This window comes from Sciurus vulgaris (assembly GCF_902686455.1).
Source record: "Sciurus vulgaris genome assembly, chromosome: 5".
NCBI lineage: Eukaryota > Metazoa > Chordata > Mammalia > Rodentia > Sciuridae > Sciurus > Sciurus vulgaris.
This window is the reverse complement of record NC_136465.1, coordinates 8,881,263-8,903,638: the sequence shown is the minus strand read 5'-3', so window position 1 is coordinate 8,903,638 and position 22,376 is coordinate 8,881,263. Positions and strand designations below refer to the sequence as shown.

Below are 22,376 nucleotides of genomic sequence, written 5' to 3'. Positions count from 1 at the left end.
AATATGAGTAGTTACTAAATCTAGTTAGGTAAGGAAGTGAAACTTTAATTAACCAAACTACAACTGGGACCCTTTGTACCTGAGAGGCCTATAAAGTTTTAAAGTTGCTAAATTTGGTGGGAGGGAGCTTATATAAAAGCTTTTTTTTTAAAATATTTTTTTTAGTTGTAGATGGACACATTACCTTTATTTATTTATTTTTATATGGTGCTGAAGATTGAACCCAGTGCCTCACACATGCTAGGCAAGCAAGCGCTCTACCACTGAGCCACACCCCAGATCCATAAAAACTTTTAATATCATAATATCACCCTCAGTTAAATTTGACTATATTTTTTGGTCCTACCAAGCCCTTTCATTGCAAAGTAGTTTTTGTAGGACAGTTCATTCCAGTTTGTCTTTTTCGTCCAGAAGTTAAAAAACGTCCTAAAACATTTGAGTGCTGTGTGTTAAAATAATTAATAGACCTAATAATATTAAGTAAGAAAAATATTTCTTAAACCACTGTTTGACCACATTGTTTTTCAGTCTGGTTCAGCTTCATCATTATGCTGAGTTCCTACCAGAACAACTTGTGACCACGGAAGTGAGTTATAGGTAGCCAGTGGCTCTGCTTTTTACTTGTGTGCACACTCTAAGCTAAGCTTTTTTTTTTTAAAGGGGTTTTATTTTTGGCTATAATTTATTTAACACTTAGTAAGTGCTAGATGCTGTGCTAACTGTTTTGTATATTTGAGAAGCAGGTGTTAACTTTCCAGTTACAGATGAGAAAAATGAGACTAAAGGAAATTTGACCCATTTGCCCATAGTCAGGCTCCTGGTTTTTATTGTTTTGCTGCAAAACCAGTGTTTCTTAACATAGCAATTCAGTATAGAAAGGAAGTATAGTATGGTGGCAAGAGCATGATTTTGATGGAGGACTATCAGAATTTCAGTAAAATCAGAGGTCAGATTTTACTTAACTAGTTTTTTAACTTTGGGCAAGTTATTAAATAAACATCTAAAAAATTTTTTTGCCGTAGTCAGATTCACTTCATCAACAGTTTGCTCTACTGGAGGAAAGATAGCCTTTTTAACAAATAGTGCTGGGACAACTGGTTGTCCCTAGCTATAAGAATGAAACTAGACCCTTAGCTCTCACCCTGCAAAAAAATCAACTCAAAATGGATCAAAGATCTTGGAATTAGATCAGAAAATATGCAACTTCTAGAAGAAAATGTAGGGTCAACACTCCAGTTTTTAGGCACAGGCAACAACTTTCTCAGTAGGACCCCTAAAGTTCAGGAGATAATTCCAAGAGTTAATAAATGAGATAACATTGAATGAAAAAGTTTCTGCACAGCAAAGGAAACTGGAATGTGAAGAGAACCCACTGAATGGGAGAAAAACTTCACTAGCTACTCTTCTGACAGCCACTATTATCTAGAATATATAAAGAGCTCAAAAAACTTTACTCCATTTAACTGAGTTAATAAAGGGAAACAAATTAAACAGACATGTCTCAAAAGAAGAAATACAAGTGGCCAACAAATACATGAAAAAATGTTCAACATCATTAGCAAAATGCAAATCAAAACAACACTGAGATTTCATCTCACACCAGTCAGAATGGCAGTGATTAAGGATACAAATGATGCTGGAGAGGATGTGGAGATAAAGGAACACTTTTACACTGTTGGTGGGACTGCAAATTAGTCCATCCACCATGGAAATCAGTATGGAGGCTCCTCAAAAGACTAGGCATGGGGCTGGGGTTGTGGCTCAGTGGTAGAGCACTTGCCTAGCATGGGTGAGGCACGGAGTTCAATCCTCAGCACCACATAAAAAAAATAAACAAATAAAGGTATTGTGTCCATCTATAATAAAAAAATATTTTAAAAAAAGACTAGGCATGGAACCACCATGTGACCCAACTAAACTATTTCTCAGGATATACACTGAAGAATTAGTCATACTATAGTGATACCTGCATACCCATATTTATAGCAGCACAATTCCTAATATTATGACTATGGAACCAGTCTAGGTAACCATCAATGGATGAATGGATAAAGAAAATGTGGTGTGTATATATATATATATATACAATGGAGTTTATTCAGCCATAAATAAAAATGAAATTATGGCATTTGCAAGGAAATGGATGGAACTAGAGACTAAGTGAAATAAGTCAAACTCAGAAGGTTAAGGGATGTATGCTTTCTCTCATATGCAGAAGTTGGAGAGGGAAAAGGAAAATAAAGGCGGGGGTGGATCTTCTGGATATCAAAGGGAGATCAGTAATCAGTAGAAGAAAGGGATCAAGGGGTAAGAGGCAGGGAGGGAGGGAGGAAGTGCTGGGGAGGGATATTGCTCAAATTTTATTGTTATATGCATGTGAGAATATGTAAAACAATTCCCATCAATATGTACATCTGTAATGTACCAATAAAAAATGTGGGGGGTGAAATAAGATTCTTTAAGGATGTCAGGAAAGAGTCTGAGGAAATTTTGCCCTACCAGATACTAAAATACATCGTTTGGTTAGAGTAACTAATAAAGAATCATGTTATCAGATAGATAAATGTATCTGTTGTATAGAGCAGAACTTAATAATAGATCCTTGAAAGGAAATTCAACTTAAATAAAGGAAGCATTTTAAATCTGTAAGGTAATAATGTAATGTTTTCTCATGTATTATGTTTGAAAATGAACAAATAAATAGATAGTAACATCAAATGGGAGGAATAAATTAGTTTCCCTATGCATGCTGAAGATCCTACACTACTGTTAGAAGTAAGTTATTGGCAATTTTTATTTGAGATAGGAAAAGCCCCCCTGTCAAAAGATAAAGTTGGATGGATTTAACTGTACAAAAATTTTAGGTATATACCCAATAAAGGGCACTTTAGACAAGATTCACACTGAAAGTTATTTGCAGCATATAGAGCAAAAACGGTATGTATGATAAATCAGAAGAGCTCATACAGTTTTTATGAAGCAGCAAAATAACCAAAACATTTTCAAAGGATAGACCTATAAAGAGAGCCAGGCACAGTGACACTATAGTAATCCCAGTGACTCTGGAGTCTGAGACAAGAGGATCGTAAGTTCAAGGCCAGCCTCACCAACTTAGTGAGGCCCTAAGAAACTTAGGGAGACCCTGTCTCAAAATATAAAATAAAAAGGATTAAGAATGTAGTTCTGTGGTAAGCTTCCCTGGGTTCAGTTCCTAGTACCAAAAAGAAAAAAAGGGAAAAGATCCGAAGCCTTAGAAAATTTAATGAGACCAATTTAATTATAAGATAATGGGGTATTTTCTTGTTTGTTTTTTTGCCCATCAGATCATCAAACTTTAAAAGATTGAAGGTCACTGCTAACCCACTTCTGACCACTAAACCCCTGACAAAACAGTAATGATTAATTTAAAAAAAAAAAAAAAACTTTTTAATGATACCGTAAAACAGACAAAATCAGTTAGGAATTCTGGATCAAGCCAGTTGCAGTTTCACATGCCTTTAATCTCACTTACAAGGGAGGCTGAGGCAGGAGGATCTCAAGTTCAAGGCCAGTCTTAACAACATAGCAAGACCCTCAGTAGCTTAACAAGACTTTGTCTCAGAATAAAAAATAAGACTGGGGATGAAGCTCGGTGATAAAGCACCCCTAAGTTCAAGCCCCAGTACAAAAAAATAAAAGGAATTCTGGATCAAAACAAATGAAAATGATGAGCACTAACACCTGCCTCCACCTGGAGAAGGAAATAAGTGTCCCCAGGAGTATCTTATTTATAAAAATTTGATCCATGATCCTTTGTTAAATGTTAACTGTCCAAGAAAGTGGACCAACAAAAATGGAATATTTTTGTATAGATATAGTTCAACATAGAAATCCCATACTCATCCTTAGTCATTCCTCAGTCCTCCAACCCTGAACCCCTGGCAAGAACCACTTTTACCTTTTGTCTCTGTAAATTTACCTATAGACAAGTTGGTGGATGTTCATATGTTACATGAAACTTTTGTGTCTGCCTTCCTTTCCCTTAGCATAATGTTTTCCAAGTTAATCCCTATTGTAATCTATATTACTAAGTAGTATCCTATTACATGGATATGCCACATTTTATGAATGGTGACGTGAATATTTGTGAGTGAATTCTCTGGGAAATATATCCAGGAATATAATCACTGGGTCATATAGCAATTCTGTGTTTCGTGTTTTAAGGAATTGCCAAAACTTTTCCATTCCATAAACCACTTACCAAAGTATAAGTGTTCCAGTTTCTTCAAATCTTCACCTACACATTATTATACTTATCCTAGTGGTTGTGAAAGTGGCATCACTTTGTAGTTTTGATTTGCATTTCCTTCGTGACTAATGACCATGTGGAGCATCTATTCCTGTTCTTATTATTTAGTTCCCACATCATCTTTGGAGAAATATCTTGCTAGATTCTTTGAGTTTAATTGAGTTGTTTAGTTTTTACATTGAGTCGTACACATTCTTAAATATTATAGACACAAGTTCATTATCTGATACAGGCTTTGCAAATACTTTCTTCCAACCTGTGGGTTATCTTTTTACATTCTTGATAGTGTCCTTTGAAGCACACAAAATTTTATTTTGATAAAGTCCAAGTTGCTTTTGATTTTGGTGTCACAGCTAAGAAATCATTGCCTAATCAAGATAATGCTAGTTGAAGTAAAACTTGGGATCGTCACAGATCTCTCCTGTTCATTCACATAGTATTAGGTGTGTGCACAGCCCTATGCATATTTGTGGCCTAGGAATATGTCACAGCTTTTCACAGACTCTCATGGATACCAGCTCATTCCTCAGCTTTTCCCTTAAAGTATTTTGGTCTCATTACTTTAGTTATCATCTCAGGCCAATGCAGTGTTAAACAATTGCCACAGATTGTTTTCAACAAAATACGTTCCATCTTTCCTCCATGAGGAAAAGGGTGTTCACACCAAGTGACATCTGAGTCAGGGCAGTTAAAGGCAAACTTTGCAAATGGGGGTTTTGAGAGAATTGCCAGACAGGTCAAATAATGATAATCCTTTGAATAGTGTTTTGGGGAACTCCAAAGCTTTTCTCTTCTCCATGGCTATTAAGCCATACCAGGTTTTCATGGTGATTTCAGGAATGTTGATTTTCAAGTATTTTGTGGCATTAGTATGATGGACATGGGAGTCAGTTAAGTAAAAAATGTCACATAGTAGTTTTTAACCAGTGTTTTCCTTGAATAAATATCCTTGGATTGTTACAAGCCTTTGATTTCTAAAGTTCTGAAAAAGTTGATTCTGACAATTTTTGCCTGTGTTTTTATGGAAGGGTATCCTTGCTATGTTTGCTTTTATGGGAGTAACTTTTCAGAGATCTTTACTATACCATTCTCACTTATGTCTCTCCATTTTTAACAAATTTTGAAAGAAGGTAGACCCTCCCCCCTCCCCCATTTCCCCCTGTAGGATTATCCTCAGAGATTAAAAATGGGAGACAGAAATTCAAACATAAAAGGACTGTGGAGTATAGCGCTAGTAAGCCTGTACTTTCACTGGGGCTGGTAGTGTTGCTCACTAGTATAGCACTTGCCTAGCGTGCATAAGTCCCTGAGTGTGATCCCTAGCACTTTAAGAACAATGACAAAAAAACACTACTCCATGATGAAATCTTGCCCACGAAGATTTAAATTAAAAATACAGACTTTAAGTATTTACTGAAAAGAGGGACAGGTGGTATCTTTTAGTGGGCATAGAAGTAATTTGTATGTTGATTTGAGAAGTGGTCACACACATACATTTGCCAAAACCCACTAAACCAGAGTTTACTGGTTGTAATGTATGTCTTAATTTTAAAAACAAAGTACAGGATTTAGAAAACAAAATAAATATATAGGCTGGAAAACTCTATAATAAATCTTGAATTCATTTAAACCTAGAACTGTGAATGTACAACTATGGAACTATGAATCCAGAACAAAATGTAAATGTCGACTATATTAAAATGTCTTCTAAGTCTTATGAGTTGGGTGCAGAGTCAAGGCTATGACAGAGATAAGGGAAGTAAGGTATAATATGTGTCTTAGTTATCTATAGCTACATAAAAATTTATCTCAGAAGTTAGCCTCTTAAACTTTTTTATTTTCTCATACCGGGTTTTGATTGGATTCGGGGTATCTAATGAAGTTGCAGGCATCTGGAGGTTTAAATGAGATTAGAGAGTACCCTCTTCCAAGAATGCTCACTTGCGTGAGGTGTAGTGGCACATGCCTGCATTCCCAGAGGCCTGAGAAAGGAGACCCCAAGTTTAAGACCAACCTGGGCACCTAAGAGAAACCCTATCTCAAAATAAAAAATAAAAAAGGCCAGGGTTGTAGCTCAGTGGTAAAGTGCTCCTGGGTTTAATCCCTATTACTGCAAAATATTTTAAAAAGAAAAAAGAAGAGGAAGAAGGCTAACTTACATGACAGTTAACAGTTCTTTGACACATGCATCTTTCTATAGGGCTTCTTGAGTGTTCTCACAAAATAGCAGCCAGCTTCCCTACTACCACCTATCTAAGAGAGAGGGCAAGGCTGAAGCTATAATGGCTCTCATGTGCTAGCCTCAGAAGGCACAGACCTTTATTTCTGCCATATCTATTGATTGTATAGACCAGTCCTGCTACAGTGTTGGAGGGGATTATACAGAAATAGAAAGACCAGAGGCTGATCAGGAATATCTTGGAGGTTGGCTATTGCTGTCCACCCATTTCCTCAGCTTTTATAGCCAGGAACCATTAGATACTATCCAGAAGTTAAAAAAATAATGTGTTCCAATTATATATTTCTGTACAGATTTTCCCCTTGTTTTAGTGGACTCTCTTTTAGGAATCTCATTTCTCCTTAGAAACTGTTGCTGAAGTTCAGCAGATCTTTTATTTTCATTTTAATTTAAAAAATGTTTCTTGCATTAAAATCAAACTAAATTTTGCTTTTACATTCTAAAATCTGTAGTGTGATCTCATTTCAGTAGTTTTTTTCTGCCATTACTGTGTCTGTATAGTGATATTAGAATGAGTGTACTTATTTATAAATGGTAAGAATTTGGGTGTGAATTTTTTTCTTACCTTTTTAAAAATTTTTTCCTCTTCCCTCTGAATTGCTTAGAATTGTTTTTAAATATTTAGCATGTATTATGTTCACAAAAGAACTTTTTAAAAAAGTTTTATAATATTCCATAATGGGGAGAAAGTAATGAAACAATCTTATTGGTATTGGTTATAGTATAAAATTGAATAAAACTCTGTGGATAATTTGGTAACAAACGTAAAAGACACTCATGTGCTATGAATCAAAAATTCCATTCCTGTAAATCAACCCTAACAAATAATTGTTCATGTGAACGGAAGATACACAGAGTATCATTGTATCATCATTTATAATAGTAAAACAGATTGTGTGTGTGTGTTTGTGTGTGTGTGTGTGAGAGAAAGAGAGAGAGAGAGAGAGAGAGAGAGAGAGAGAGAGAGAGCTAGTGTGTATATATATATGTATATGTTTATGTATTTGATGCATGGGGAAATTCTTAGTGGATTTACACCAAGTAAATAAGGATAACTGTAGGATACAGGAATAAGAGAAAGAGTAGAGGAGGGAAGAGGACTATTTTTTCCTGTAAGTTTCTGACTTACTAAATATTTATAGTTTTTTGTTTGTTTGTTTTTATAGTTAGTACTACGATTGAACCCAGCAGTGCTTTACCACTGAGCCATATCCCTCGCCTTTTTATTTTTTGAGACAGGGTCTTACTAAGTTGCCCAGAATGGCCTTGAAATAGGAATCCTCCTGCCTCAGTTTCCCATGTTGCTATGATTATGGGTGTGCGCCACTGCACCTGGAGGTCATTGTGGTTTAATGTAAAAATTTTAAATGTAACTTTGGTTGCAGTACAGAAAATAAATTGTAATAGAGGCAATGGCAGTTTTCAAGTAGAAAATTTCTTGAAGAAGAATGTTTTTTTCTTAAACTGTAAAATGATCTACTGATTAAAGAAGCTAATTAAAAAGATTTTCTACTTTGTGCTTCATATGTGACTTATTCTTTTCATGAACATAATCGCAAAACTCTAGGTAAGAGAGGCTGGGATTCCAAACTGCAGGAATGAAGATTGGAAAGAACACAAAGAGAATTTTAGGAAGAACTAATGATTAGATTTTGTAAGCATGTAAGTTAAGGAGAAGAGTAGAGTAAAAGATCAAATTGGGAACACAGAAAGAAGAGCAGATTAAGGATTAAGATAATGGATTAACTTTACTATATTGAGGACCTGTGGGAAATTCTCATTGACACTGTCAGATGGTTTGAAACAATAGTCTGGTGCCCAGAAAGTCCTTGGTATAACTTTTTAAATGTCATTTTAAGATGACCTCTTTTTTATTTTTATTTTTTTTCCAATGTACATTTCTTTTTTTTTTTTTTTGATGTAAAAGTTTACAATAAACTGACATTAATGAAGACAATGTGATGTTGACATTAAAATGGCACATGTAGAAAAAAATGGCACAGAAGACATAATTCAAAAATTGACCTATACATACATGAATTGATTTTGAGCAAGGGTGCCAAGGTAATCCAATGGGTAAAGGACAGACTTTCCAACAAATAGTACTGAAAGAATTGGACTGCCATATTAAACAGCAACAACAGCAAAACCAAAATTCCTTGACGCTTGTCTTGTGCCAAACAGAAAAACGAAAATAAAGTGATCAAATAACTTAAATAATACAGATAAAATATATAGATTTATAAATAGTAGAATAGAGCATCCAGAATATAAAAATCTTCATAGCTCAGAATAAAGGAAAAGTAATTTTAAAATGTCCTAGAAATTCAGATATTGCATGAAAAAAATAAAACTAGGTTAAAATGATACAAAGTTCATTCTCTGACCATGGTGAAATTAATAAGAAATCATAAATTAATAACAGAAGAAAATTTGAGGTATCCACAAACATATAGAAATTAAATAACACATTGTTAATTAACAATGCATTAAATAAGAAATCACAAGGGAAATTAGAAAATAATTTGAATTGAATGAAAATGAAAACATAATATATGAAAAAATTCAAGTTATTCCAGAACATATTAAGATGACATTTTAAATCGTGATTGTTGATAATTGCAATAATCAAAGGAAGAGTGCACAGAGTGAGAGAAGATGCTTACAGAGGGAACCTTGGGGTCCCCTGGGGAGCCAGTAGAGCAGCCTCTGAAGCCACTGAAAAGTCGCATTGGAGGAGCTGCATCAGCATTCCAAGGATGAAGATGACGTCAATGGTCGGTAGTGTCACACTCTACAGAAAGTGAGAGAAAAATGAAACATTAAATTTATAATACAGTGTTGGACTTTGAGAATGGACTATGGTGGAGAGCCCTCTAGTGGAGGGGAGCCTGGTATCTGAGGAACTGGAAGGAGCCTGATGAAGTTGAAACTCAGAAAATAAGTGTGAATGTTGCCTACATAGAGGCATTTTCAAATCTCCTAAGAATACACAGTGATTAATTTCTTACTGGAAAAAAATTAAGCAAGGGTTAATTTGAGTGAGTGTACACAGATTATATGTAAATTTGTCTTCTGCCTGTAAAAGGTAGAAAAGAGAACAATTTGAGGAGGTAAAACTTGTGGAGGTAAAACTTATGGACAAGAGATTTTCTTCAGCAATGGGAAGAAGCAGGTAAGTCAGGGAAATCTCTATTGTAGCAAAGCTGATGGTAAAAAGAAACTGCAGAAACTCAGGATACCAAGTACTATGGAAGTTCCAAACCAGTCCCAGAGGCATGAGTTAAAGAAAACTTATACAGACATCTAAAATATATCATTATAAAATGTGTCATTTTACTTTTCTTTTTTGCAGTGTCTCTTTTGGAAAAATCACCTGCTTTACAGTTTGTTTTCTACATTTGTCATAGAAAACTGAGATTAAGTTTATAGGGAAGTTCTTTGTTTCCTCCTCCACACAAAAACTGAGACAGGAAGGTGCTTTACATTAACCTTCCTTTCCTTTTGTTTTGTTAAGTTGGTAATTGCACATGGAGAATATTGAAGAATAATCTATGTATAAATAGTTCACATTGCTTACCTAAGAGAGTAGAATTCGACAAGAAGGGCAGAAATTAACATTTTTTTGCAACTTCTTAATTGCAATCTTTATAAAACAACCAATAAAGTAGTAGTATTTAGGGTGAAAAGCTAAAGATTTAATGAATGATTATTTATAAAAAGGTTATGAAAGCAGTATAGAGGTAGGAATATAGGAAAAATTGACCACTTTAAATTTTTGTGCATATTTGGTTATATAAATATGCAAATACAAATATCAAATATAAATATTTTTACGTATTTGTTTCTATACAAAATAGAATATAGATTACATAAAACTATATATCCATAAAAGTATAGTTTTTTATTTATATCATGAGCATCTTTTCCATAATAATATATATCCATTTAATTTAGTTTTTTGAAACTACATAGAATTTTTAAGACTTTTTGGGGGAAACTTTTTAAAAATTTAAATATACATACAGAAAAGGGTCTAGCTTAATGACTTGTAAAAAGTGAAGACACCCACATAGCCATCCTGCAGATCAAGTTAAAGAGCTTTGTTGGTCACCACGCAAACCCTCATCCTGCCCCAGTCATCAATCTTGGTAACCAGTATTATTCTGATTGCCATCATCCCTGTAGCTTAGTTGTGTGCTTTTGTTTGTTTGTTTGTTTTGTTTTGTTTTAATTCTTATAAGTTTAATTATGGTTGTATATGGTTTTTTTGTGTATGTGTCAGACTTTTTGTGAGATTTGTCCATATGGCTACAGATAGCAGTAGTTCATCATTTTTCTATTTAATGTAGAAGTTGAAAACATATATATCACATTTATGCTTTCTACTGTTGATGGACATGTAGTTTTTCTGAATTGGGACTATTATAGATAATGCTCATATATGAGCCTTCTCGTACATGTCTTTTGAACATACTTTTACTGTATAGGTGTACATTTCTGTGGGCATTTCTAGGAACAGCATTGTTTAGTCATATCTTGTATAAGCTGAGCATTAGTAGATACTGTCCAACTCTTCCCCAAAACGGCCCTTATTTTACCCTTACATGGAAAGACCCATATGCTCCATATCCATAATGCTTGCTAACATAGAAGAATCACAAGTTTGAGGCCAGTTTAGGCAAAAGAGACCCTATCTCAAAATAAAATATATAAAGGGCTGGGGATGTTACTCAGTGGTAGAGTGTCCCTGGGTTTAATCCCAACTACTGCAAAAAAAAAAAAAAAAAAAAAAAAAAAAAAAAAGAAGAAAAGAAACACTAATTTTAAAAGTCTGCCAGTATTTATTATATAAATACACTGCCATTTAATGTCTTTCTTGGATTTTTGTCTTCCTCTCCTTCTGTAGCATAGCAAAATCTGGATAACTCTCATAGCTAGTGGGCCTCTTTTGTTTGTACTCTGTGAGGAAGGTTTAATACTGGAACAATCTAATAGAACTGATAGTCATTTTCTTTCATTTTTAAAAAATTATTTTTTATTTATTCATATGTGGTACTGAGAATCACACCCAGTGCCTCACACTTGTGAGGCAAGTGCTCTACCAGTTAGCTGCAGCCCCAGCCCCTGATATTCATTTTTTCTTAACAGATTTTTTTTCAACTTCCCTGTTTTGAGTTATATGGTACCAATATGGAGACTCCATGTAAATTTTAATTTTATTTTGTTGACAAGAAAATCCATTTTGATTGCATGATAGGAAAATGTGGTTTTCTTTACTTTTAACTTTAAAATAGTGTAAAAAAATACATAATGTCTGAAATGAGACTTTTGGTGAAAGTATTGCTAAACACAGCTTATTGAATTACCTGAAATAATTAGCATTCTCTTAGAACAAACATGAAGTGTTAGCTGCCAGCACCTGTATCACATAGGTCTTCGTTTCACTGGGAAGCTGCTCTGTGAATTACCTGAGAATGTAATCATTCAGGTTTTAAGTGAAATTGTTTTGAGTTTTGTTCTTTAAAACTGAAAGATATTGGGCTGCGGATATAGCTCAGTTGGTAGAGTGCTTACCTTGCAAGCACAAGGCCCTGGGTTCAATCCCCAGCCCCACCAAAAAAAAAAAAAAAACTGAAAGATATTTCCAGTCAGAGAACCTTGCTTCACATTCTTTCCTTTAACACTCTCCTCCCCCATTTTTAAATTTCTTTTGACAAAGGTTTCTTAGTGTACGGAACTTTTAAGGACTTGCTTTTAATGAATTAAATGTGATTACCAGACCACCTGCTTTTCCTCCTGTTAGCAGATGTGAGTACTTCATGATACCCACACTTCCTATGGTGCATTCTATCTTTACAGGTAGTATTCAGTAATATCCAGTTACCATAGGTAATTCCTTGGGAGAGTTTAGATATTGGTGACCCTCTATCATAACTATGTGTTCTTCTGAAAATGCCTTGTGGACTTATAAGACAATTTTGTCTTTCCTAATATTGCTTTTGCCAGTTCTATATTGAATTATTCATTTTTTGGAGTAGCTGTCATAACCAGAATAAGCATGTGATTCTCATACTAGTAAGTTTTAGATGTGCTTTTTTATTTCCAGATGTGGAGATTTTTCACATGTCTAACTAATTGCTGTCAGGAACTTCCTGGTGATAGCAGAAAACTATTGCTTTATATTCTCTTCCTTTATTTGGGAAAAGTATATGTGCTGGAAGAACATTTTTAGCTAGTAAGGTTTCTTCAGAGGTCACATTGCAGCATTAGTCTAAGAGTCTGCCAATTCTTCTCCATGCTAATGGTAATGAGTCTAAAAATGCCTAAATGAATTAACAAATAAGCCAAAAATCTTATCGAAGACAGTATTTTCAGTGACCCTTCCTTTCCTTGCACCTAAATCTTTTTATGAGTATCAATAATGAGTGGGAAAACTTGCTGACTTGATTTTTTTTCCCACTCAGTATCTGTTAAAAGTTTTAAACCAGAGTTGGGTGGAGGGCAATAGCCGTTGAAGGAGCCCAAATGTCATCAGTTTCTGACGAATAACTGTAACAGAGGAATCTCTTCATTTATTTCATATTTATGGACTTGGTTTGAAGATAAATTTTAGAGGGCCACTGTGAAGTCTTGGCTAATAAAATGCTTTGATCTCTAGTAGATAATTACTGAGTACGTCCTAGCCAGTGCAGTCAGCCCACTGTTGAGGGCTCTGCTCAAGTTTCAGCCTCCTGACAGATTGACTTAAGAATAAAGCTCCCAGTGAGCCAGAACTCTCAGTAGCTTCACTGGTTTCACTGCCCCCCACAAAAGCTATTTTTCTTTCTACTTAGGTATCAGTCAGAGCCGGATATCTCACTGGCTGTTGCAGCAGGGATCAGACCTGAGTGAACAGAAGAAAAGAGCATTTTACCGATGGTATCAACTTGAGAAGACAAACCCTGGTAATTATCATTTCCTTGTACATACTGCATCTGAAGCAAGACAAATGTATGAATTATTTCACTGAATCCATGTGTTGACTGGTTCAGTAAAGTGGTTTCCTACTTTACTATTATTCTTTTATGCAGTGCCTTCCAAAAAAACCACCACATACTTTTAACTATAAAACCTAAGCCCTGATTGTAATAATTTTTATTTTATTATCTAATACTTTCTAATCTTGTTCACACCTCCCTCTGAACTACCTCTTTGCTTCCAGGTTGTATGATTACCTAGCCGTAGTTTAAAAGAACCATCAGGAAGTGTCAATGGCTAGTTTCCTTTTCCCCAACTATGAGTACACATATAAGATAGCACATCTTTTATCTATTTTTGTAAAATATTGTTTAAATTTGTAAAATCAATTTAATATTTTTATTTAGTTTATTCTGTACTATCTAGCCAGTAAGCTCTGTTAATGATTTTCTGTTTCTAGTTCTAATGACCTCTGGGTAATGAATGTATCTTTGGATTTTTAACATGAAACTGCTCTGATAACTCTCAGGAGCAGCAGCAAGTTGAAAGGCTGAATGAATCTTAAGGAAAAAGAAGATCACAAAAATTTGTGTTTGGAGTTGCCAAGAATAGGCAAGGTACTTTTAACAAGTGATATATAAAGTAAAATATGAAGTCACAGGACTGACTGACTGTTTCAATCTACAGATTTTGCAGGCTGATAGCAGTGTAAACTTATTATGATTGAGGTGTCTTCCATAATACTGCCACCTAAAGCCCTTGCATAGCCTAAATCACTCATTGAAATATTGCATACCAGTAGCACTAGCTTTGAGGTGAATATAAAGAATACTCTAAAGCATGCTTGTGCATGTGTGCGTCTGTCTGTGATAAGATTTTTACTCCCAATGATTAATTCTCAATCCAAAGGCCCACACAGGACAAAACAGAATAGACTGTATCAACCTTCCTGCAGTGAATTTTTAAAATTTATTCTCCCTACTAATTTCTATTTTGAAGTGTCTTAGATGTACAGGAAAGTTAAAAGACTAGGACAGTAAACACCTACTAACCTGTTCTTAGATACAGTTGTGAATATATTGCTACATTTGCCTTATCTCTATAAAGTAAACGAATAAATTTTAAGATTTGTGTTTTTATTTAACATTCATCTCCTACAAGCAAATGTCCTTTCCTGCATAACCACAGTTTCCATTATTATCACACCTAAGAAAATTGATAATTTCATAATATTATCTAATATCTAATTCACTGTCTCATTTCTCTACTTGTTATGTGTTTTGTAACCCTTTTTTTTTTAAATAAATAGAACTTGTTTTAGGTTAGTAAGTTAGGATGCTTCCTTAGACTCTTAATTTTAGTCACCCACACGTTTTTTATGACATAATTTTTTTAAGCCATATATAATCACAGAATGTCCCAAGTTTGGGGTTTTTTTGAACTATGTGCTTTCATCACTAAACAACTTCTTTATCTTTTGTATTTCCTATACACTGGAAGTTAGAATTAAGACTTTGTTAGATTCAGGTTGGATATTTTGGTCAAAACTACTTCATAGAGTATTGGTGGGGAGCTGTACTAATGATGGCAATTTACATTGAAGCACATTAAAAAATAAAACAGATTGACAGAGAAATTGGTAAATATGTGGTGAAGTCAGTATAGTAAAATGATTAAGTGGTATGAGTATAATTTTCACTTATGAAATTGTACTGATGTATGTTTGAAATTTTCTCAAAAAAAATATTGGGGAAAAATACTATATAGATAAAGTATACCTCATATTACTGTTTATCATGAAGCCTGTAATGTTAAGTTATAGCACTCCTTATATGTTATGTTTGACCATTTCATTAAGGTGGGGGACCACCAGATCTTCATCTTGCAGTTTATAAATAATCTCTAGGGTAACATTCTTTGTTTGTTGTGGTGCTTGGGATCCAACCCACTGCCTTATGCATGCTAGGCAAGTGCTCTACCACTGAGCCACATCCTCAGCCTTTTAGGGCAACATTCTGCCACATGATGAACATCCGTTTCTGCAACAGTCTTTTATTGCTGGTTTTAGCATTCCTTAGTGATCCTTTCTTAAATCACTTCTTCCAAAAGAGGTTGTAAAGTGAGATAATCTAATCTATCATTCCTTCAGTATTTATTGGCTGACAGTTTTTCTGCAAAGAAAAGCTTTCATTTTTCAGATATTTTCTAATATCTACATACATAAGCAGACCTCTCAAAACACAGACTCTGTTGTTGTTTGTTTTATTTTGTTTTTAGTGTGGGATCATGGGGAGCCATAGGAATAGGAGACAGAGTAGGTGAAAGAATAATTTGGGTTCAAATTCTAACTTCTTTTTGTATTTTTTTTTTCTAAGTTGTAGGTGAACACAATACCTTTATTTCATTTATTTATTTTTATGTGGTGCTGAGTATCAAACTCAGTGCCTCACATGTGCTAGGCAAGCACTCTACCATTGAGCTATAACCCCAGCTCTCAATATAAAGACTCTGCTGTTGCCACTGTTAGTTATATAACTCAAGGCAACACCATCTAGGAAAAATACAATGCAAATGATCTATGTAATTTTAAATTTTCTAGTAGCCACATTTCAAAAAGTAAAAAGAAATAGTGAAAATTAAATTTTATAATATAACAAATATAGCTCATATGTGATCATTTCATTGTTTAATCAGTATTTTTATTTTTTATATACCTTTTTTGCTATTTATGCATGCACACAATATGAAAATATAATTTGGCCAGTATCATTCCTCAGCACTTCCCCCTTCCCTCTCTGCTTTCTATTCCCTGGTCTTTTGTCCACTCATCCCCTTTCGTCTAAAAACTTGATATTTCTCTCTTTTCTTCCTTCTTTCTTTATTTTCCTGATTCTTTGACATGCAGTATATCTTTTACACTTATAGTACCTATTTTCAACCAGCCACATTTCAAGTGCTTAATTGTCATGTGTCTGGTGGTTACCACATGAAAAGCATGGTTTTCAGATGTAGTTGAAACAGTACTTCAAACTTGACACTAAGCAATCTTCCCAAAAGATATCACTTCTCCCATGATTCACAGCAGAACAAGTTAGATGGAGAGGGTTTAGCTAGGTAAGCAAAGAACAGTGCCAAGTGGTATCATGAATCTAGTCACATTCCAGACAAGGGGTTGGACCACTAGGAATTGGCAACCTCCAGGGAGAGTACCAGAGGGATTATCAGGACGATCCAGCTGTGTAGGGCAGAGCAATGCAGGACTTAGAGGACAGGGCCAGTCATCTATGCCAGGCAGTCAGCCTCCAAGAAAGAAGGGTTTTGTTCTATTGAGTTTGGCACTTGACACAGAACTACCATAACCTAATCATAGATTTCGAGGCTAAATTCCCACACTGAGATTTCAGGGCTAGGCTCCAGCCTCAGGCAGGAAGTAGTATGGGATAACTGGTTCACTCAGAACAGGAAGGAGAACTAAGATGCAAGTCTCGGCTGCAGCAGCATTGTTGCCACCAGACTGACAGCACTGTCGACAGAGGAATTCTCCTTCAGAACTGCAGGTTTTAACACTGGGCTGATAGTGTTCTTCTAAAGCTGGGTTTTAAAAACTTGTTTTATTTTGGTTTTAATCTTATTTCCTATTTAAATTTATCTTGGAATTAGAAGAAAGCTCATCCCATTTAAGTTTTTCTTTGTATTTTCACTTTAAATATAGGAGGTAATATATGACATAGAATTCTTTCTGGATAAATGCCAGGTTTTTTTTTTTTTTTAAAGAATAATAATATTTGTTCTTATTCTTACTTCTTAGAAGGTACTATTGTGTTTGGGTAAGGAGAACTTGAATAGGGTGACTATCATAGCCTTGTCCACTCTCTCTGGTCAATAGTTACTTGTAGTACCTTACATTCTTCTTCGCAAGTCATTTACAGAGATGATTAGCATCCATCAAAATGTCCCTTGGTCAAGAACTGGTTAAATTATGGGATATCTGAACAACAGAATGCTATAGAGTTATAGAGCTATTTTTTTAAAGATACTGTATATGAATAAAATTTATATATGTAATGTGGAATTCAGAAGTTAAAATAATAAGGTACATTAACATTTTGTAGGGGAAATACATTTGCAGGTATGAGCTTCCAGAGGTGTAGAAGCTTTCTGGGTGCTGTACTAGGGACAGTTCTGTGAATGGCAGCGGAGTGGGTGGCAGGGAGACTGTTAGCTGAATAAGCTCTTCTGTCTTTCTGCATTTTATACCATGTACTTTTATACACATTTGAAAAATACATATAAAGTTAAATGAAAGAAGAGGGAGGGAGAAAGAGAACAACAATAAAAAAAATCAATCTTCCTTATTATTTTAAAGTTAAAACAAAAGAACCCAGGTTCATATGGTCCAGACCCAATGCTTTTAAAAGGCAGTTCGATTGAAAATAAGATATCAGTGGTTTTTATTAATAGGCAATTCTTTCATGTCATAAATTTTTCTCTAAGATAAGACAGCTCATCAGGGGAAATGTAAGTACTATCATTCCTTTGCATTTATTGTGAGAAAAAATGCAAATTAGAGAAGAGTCAAAACAAAAAACTACTTTTCCTCTTTTCTTCTATAAATTTTAGCATTTAGAAAAAAGAAAAATGTGTTTATGTATTCTGTGCCTTTCTTTTGGCCTTTAAGTATTTCTCTTTGTATACTATGAGTGAAGTTCCCCTTTTCAACCTCTTTACTCTGGATCCATTTGGATTCTTTCTTAAGGTTCTCTTTATGTGGCTTCAGCAAGGAAAAAAGAAAAAAAAACAGACTGGAATTTAGGTTATTTTTACTGATGATCCAATGGCTATAGGTACAGTGTAATTCTCTGATAAACAGACCTGTCATCAGAATTTCCCAGCATAACCCAAAGCCTGCCAAGGTTTATAAATAAAATAGACTGATAGAAACTAATCAGATGCATTTTATCTGTTTCTTATGAAAACATTTATAAGAAAATGCCAGTTTTTAAAAGAAACAAATACTAAATTCAGTGTGGCTGACGTCTAAAGCCTCTTTATTTAATCAAATTAAGCACAACAGTCTTTTCCCTTGTCTAATTTAAAAATTACTACAGCAGACAGGCTTGTGGAGTACCTCTTGGCTCATGGCTCCGGTTCTGTGTACTTCTGAAGGAAACAAAAGTTTGCCAAGGAGCTGAGCCACAAGCTTATGAAGTAAACGTGGAGGCTGGAAGAGAAGTCAGCTCCTTCAAGTGTGCAGTATCAGAGCTTGGGGAAGCATTCCTGTGATGTGGGAGAAGACAAGAACCTTGGGAGGAACTAGTTCCTATGGATGGAGTAGTAATGGCCTCTTTCTAGTCATTCCTTTATTCGTAGATTGGTAAAGGCATATCCAGATAGAACCTTGATAACAAAGAGAACATTTACTAAAATTTTAAAATCTATTAGCAAATTATGATGAGGTTTTATTTTTTCTCATCCGTTTAGATTTTCTATATGAAAATACATAATTTTGTTGTAATGGGAGTTCAGATATAACACGGAAAAGAGTATTTCTGTAAAGAAATACGTAGCACACTTTTACTGCAAGGCCCTTTAACCAGTTCAGAACTCCTCTCTACTTCATAGGAGTCTTGGGATTATTTACATTGTTACCTACCAGTCTATTTTTTTTTTTTTTTATGTATTTTTCTGTCATTCTTAGATTAACCCTTTCTTGGATTATTTGTTGTTCTCTATTGTAACCAAAGCAAGATGAGCCAGGATTTCTAGAAGAAATCTATATTTATTGGAGTGTTTCCAGATTGCTTCTTGTACTATTTTTAACATCTACATACAAAAGAAATGGAACAATGGGGAAAACATCTTAAAAAGCAGTGTGGAATATTATAAATAAAGTATGCTTAAAGTTTGAGATTATTCAGTTTCTACCTTCTGTGTATAAATCATCTTAATCTCTTTCAAAGCAGTCAGAATTACTTACTTCTCCTCACCTCCCTCTTTTCCTTTCTCTCCCTCTTTCCTTTTCCTACTAATTTTATTTTATCTAAATTTCCTTCTTATGGAAAATCTAGATGATACAGAAAATTGTTTTTTAAAAGCTTAATAATATTAACAATAAACCCCAGTACCATTATTATTGGCTTAGTTCCTTCAACCTTTGGATTGAGCTAAGATTCTTTGAATTCTTCATTCTATTTATATGCATTTCCCTCTCTGATTATCTGAGGGCATGCCAGTTTCAGATATAGCCTTCCAGTCAGAGTTCACTGATTATGCCCCTCCCATCACCCTCAAACACTCTAAACCCTTGCCAGAGCCAGGCCTTCGGCAGAGAGGACCCATTGCTACTAGTCTGTTTTCAACTTTTTTAGTCTAGCTGTAGAATAAAACTGATGTAATCTTAATTAGGTAGATTCCAGAGCTCTGCTGTAGTAGAGTAGTCCCTGCTTGCTTTAGGAAATGTAACAAAACCAAGACTTTGAAGCCCTCTGGGTCCCTAATTCCTGTTTATGTTTAAGCTTTGTTAACTTTGAATTAGGCCTAACCAAATCCCTGGGTTATTTGGTAGAATGGAACCCTTTTTCTTAAACTGTTAAAAGGGTTTCAGTTTAGTTTCAGAGTAGATAGGCCAGGTATGTGTGTAAGCCAGTAGCATAAGTAACATAAGTATTTACATCACATATGATAAGTAATTGCATATGTATCAAGGGCTGCCACACAAAACTATAAAAATATTCAAATGATATTCAAACCCATTGGTCACAAGACTGACAGATTTGACTGCATAGAAATTAAAATAACAAAAGTACACAATAAATAAAGATAAAAGACAAATGACAAACTGGAGAAAATAATTACAATTTATTTAACTAGCCACTGATGTGGTTTTTGCATACCAATAAGGTGAATTACCCTTTCCCCCCCAAAAAAAGAGATAACAGATATATAATAGTCAATTAACAGGAAAGATGCTCAATCTTACTAATAGTGAAATCTCTGTCTTAAAGGGACTTTTTGCTGTCAGATGTACATTTGAATAAATAATATGTATAATATTCAGTGTGTTGGGGAATGTGGGGAAATAAACAACTGGATATGGTTGTGATGATTTGTATTGATCATCTGTTATTATACCACAAAGTAGCCATGATTTAGCAGCTTAACACAACAAACTTTTGTTTTCTCAGTTTCTTTTCTTTTTTATTGTAAACAAATGGGGAACAACTTGTTTCTCTGTACATGAAGTAGAGGCTAGAGGCATACCATTTGCGTAATCATACTTAGGGTAATGGTGTTTGATTCATTCTCTTATTATTTTTCCTTCCCCCCCACCTCTCCCACCCCTCTTTTCCCTCTATACAGTCCCTCCTTACTCCATTCTTGCCTCCCCCCCCATCATGTATCATCATTCACTTATCAGCGAGATCATTCATCCTTTGGTTTTTTTAGATTGACTTATCTCACTTAGCATGATATTCTCCAGTTTCATCCATTTGCCTGCAAATGCCATAACTTTATCATTCTTTATGGCTGAGTAATATTCCATTGTGTGTGTGTGTGTGTGTGTGTGTGTGTGTGTGTGTGTGTGTGTGTGTATCACAGTTTCTTTATCCATTCATCAATTGAGAGGGGCATCTAGGTTGGTTCCACAATCTGGCTGTTGTGAATTGAGCAGCTATGAACATTGATGTGTCTGCATCATTGTAGTATGCTGATTTTAAGTCCTCTGGGTATAGGCCAAGGAGTGGAATAACTGGATCAAATGGTGTTTCCATTCCAAGTTTTCTAAGGAATCTCCACACTGCTTTCCAGAGTGGCTGCACTAATTTGCAGCCCCACCAGCAATGTATGAGTGTACCTTTTTCCCCACATCCTCGCCAACACCTATTGTTGCTTGTATTCTTGATAATAGCCATTCTAATTGGAGTAAGATGAAATCTTAGGGTGGTTTTGATTTGCATTTCTCTTATTACTAGAGATGTTGAACATTTTCTCATGTATCTGTTGATTGCTTGTAGATCTTCTGTGAAGTGTGTCCATTCATTTCCTTAGCCCATTTGTTGATTGGGTTATTTGTATTCTTGGTGAAGAATTTTTTGAGTTCTTTATATATTCTGGAAATTAGTGCTCTATCTGAAGTATGAGCGGCAAAAATTTTCTCCCTCTGTAGGCTCTCTCTTCACTTTGCTGATAGTATCCTTTGCTGAGAGAAAGCTTTTTAGTTTGAATCTATATTTGGGAATCAATCTAACAAAAGAGATGAAAGACCTACAATGAGAACTACAGAACACTAAAGAAAGAAATTAAACGAAACCTTAGAAGATGGTAAGATCTCCCATGTGCTTGGATAGGCAGAATTAATATTGTCAAAATGGCCATACTACCAAAAGTGCTATACAGATTCAGTGCAATTCCAGTTAAAATCCCAATGATGTACTTAACAGAAATAGAGCAAGCAATCATGAAATTCATCTGGAAGAATGAGAAACCCAGAATAGTTAAAGCAATCCTTAGCAGGAAGAGTGAAGCAGGGGGTATCGCAATACCAGAACTTCAACTATACTACAAAGCAATAGTAACAAAAATGACATGGTATTGGCAACAAGATAGACAGGTGGATCAGTGGTACAGAATAGAGAACACAGACACAAACCCTAATAAATACAGTTTTCTCATACTAGACAAAGGTGCCAAAAACATGTAATGAAGCAAAGATAGCCTTTTCAACAAATGTGGTGCTGGGAAAACTGGAAATCCACATGCAGCAGAATTAAAGTAAACCCCTATTTCTCACCCTGCACAAAACTCAAAATGGATCGAGTACCTTGGAATCAGACCAGAGACCCTGCATCTTGTAGAAGAAAAAGTAAGTCCAAATCTTCAACATGTCGA

The 22,376-nt window shown here is 34.9% G+C and overlaps 1 protein-coding gene across 20 annotated transcripts in view; it reads left to right on the top strand.

Moving 5' to 3' along the window:
- Positions 1–22,376, top strand: part of HMBOX1 (homeobox containing 1) — a 152,123-nt gene that overhangs the window by 89,052 nt on the left and 40,695 nt on the right. For all 20 annotated transcript variants that reach the window (XM_079139968.1, XM_079139967.1, XM_079139960.1 and 17 more), the window contains one exon: positions 13,364–13,474. In XM_079139968.1, the coding sequence (XP_078996094.1) occupies positions 13,364–13,474 (111 nt within the window). The remainder of the gene's footprint in view (positions 1–13,363; positions 13,475–22,376) is intronic.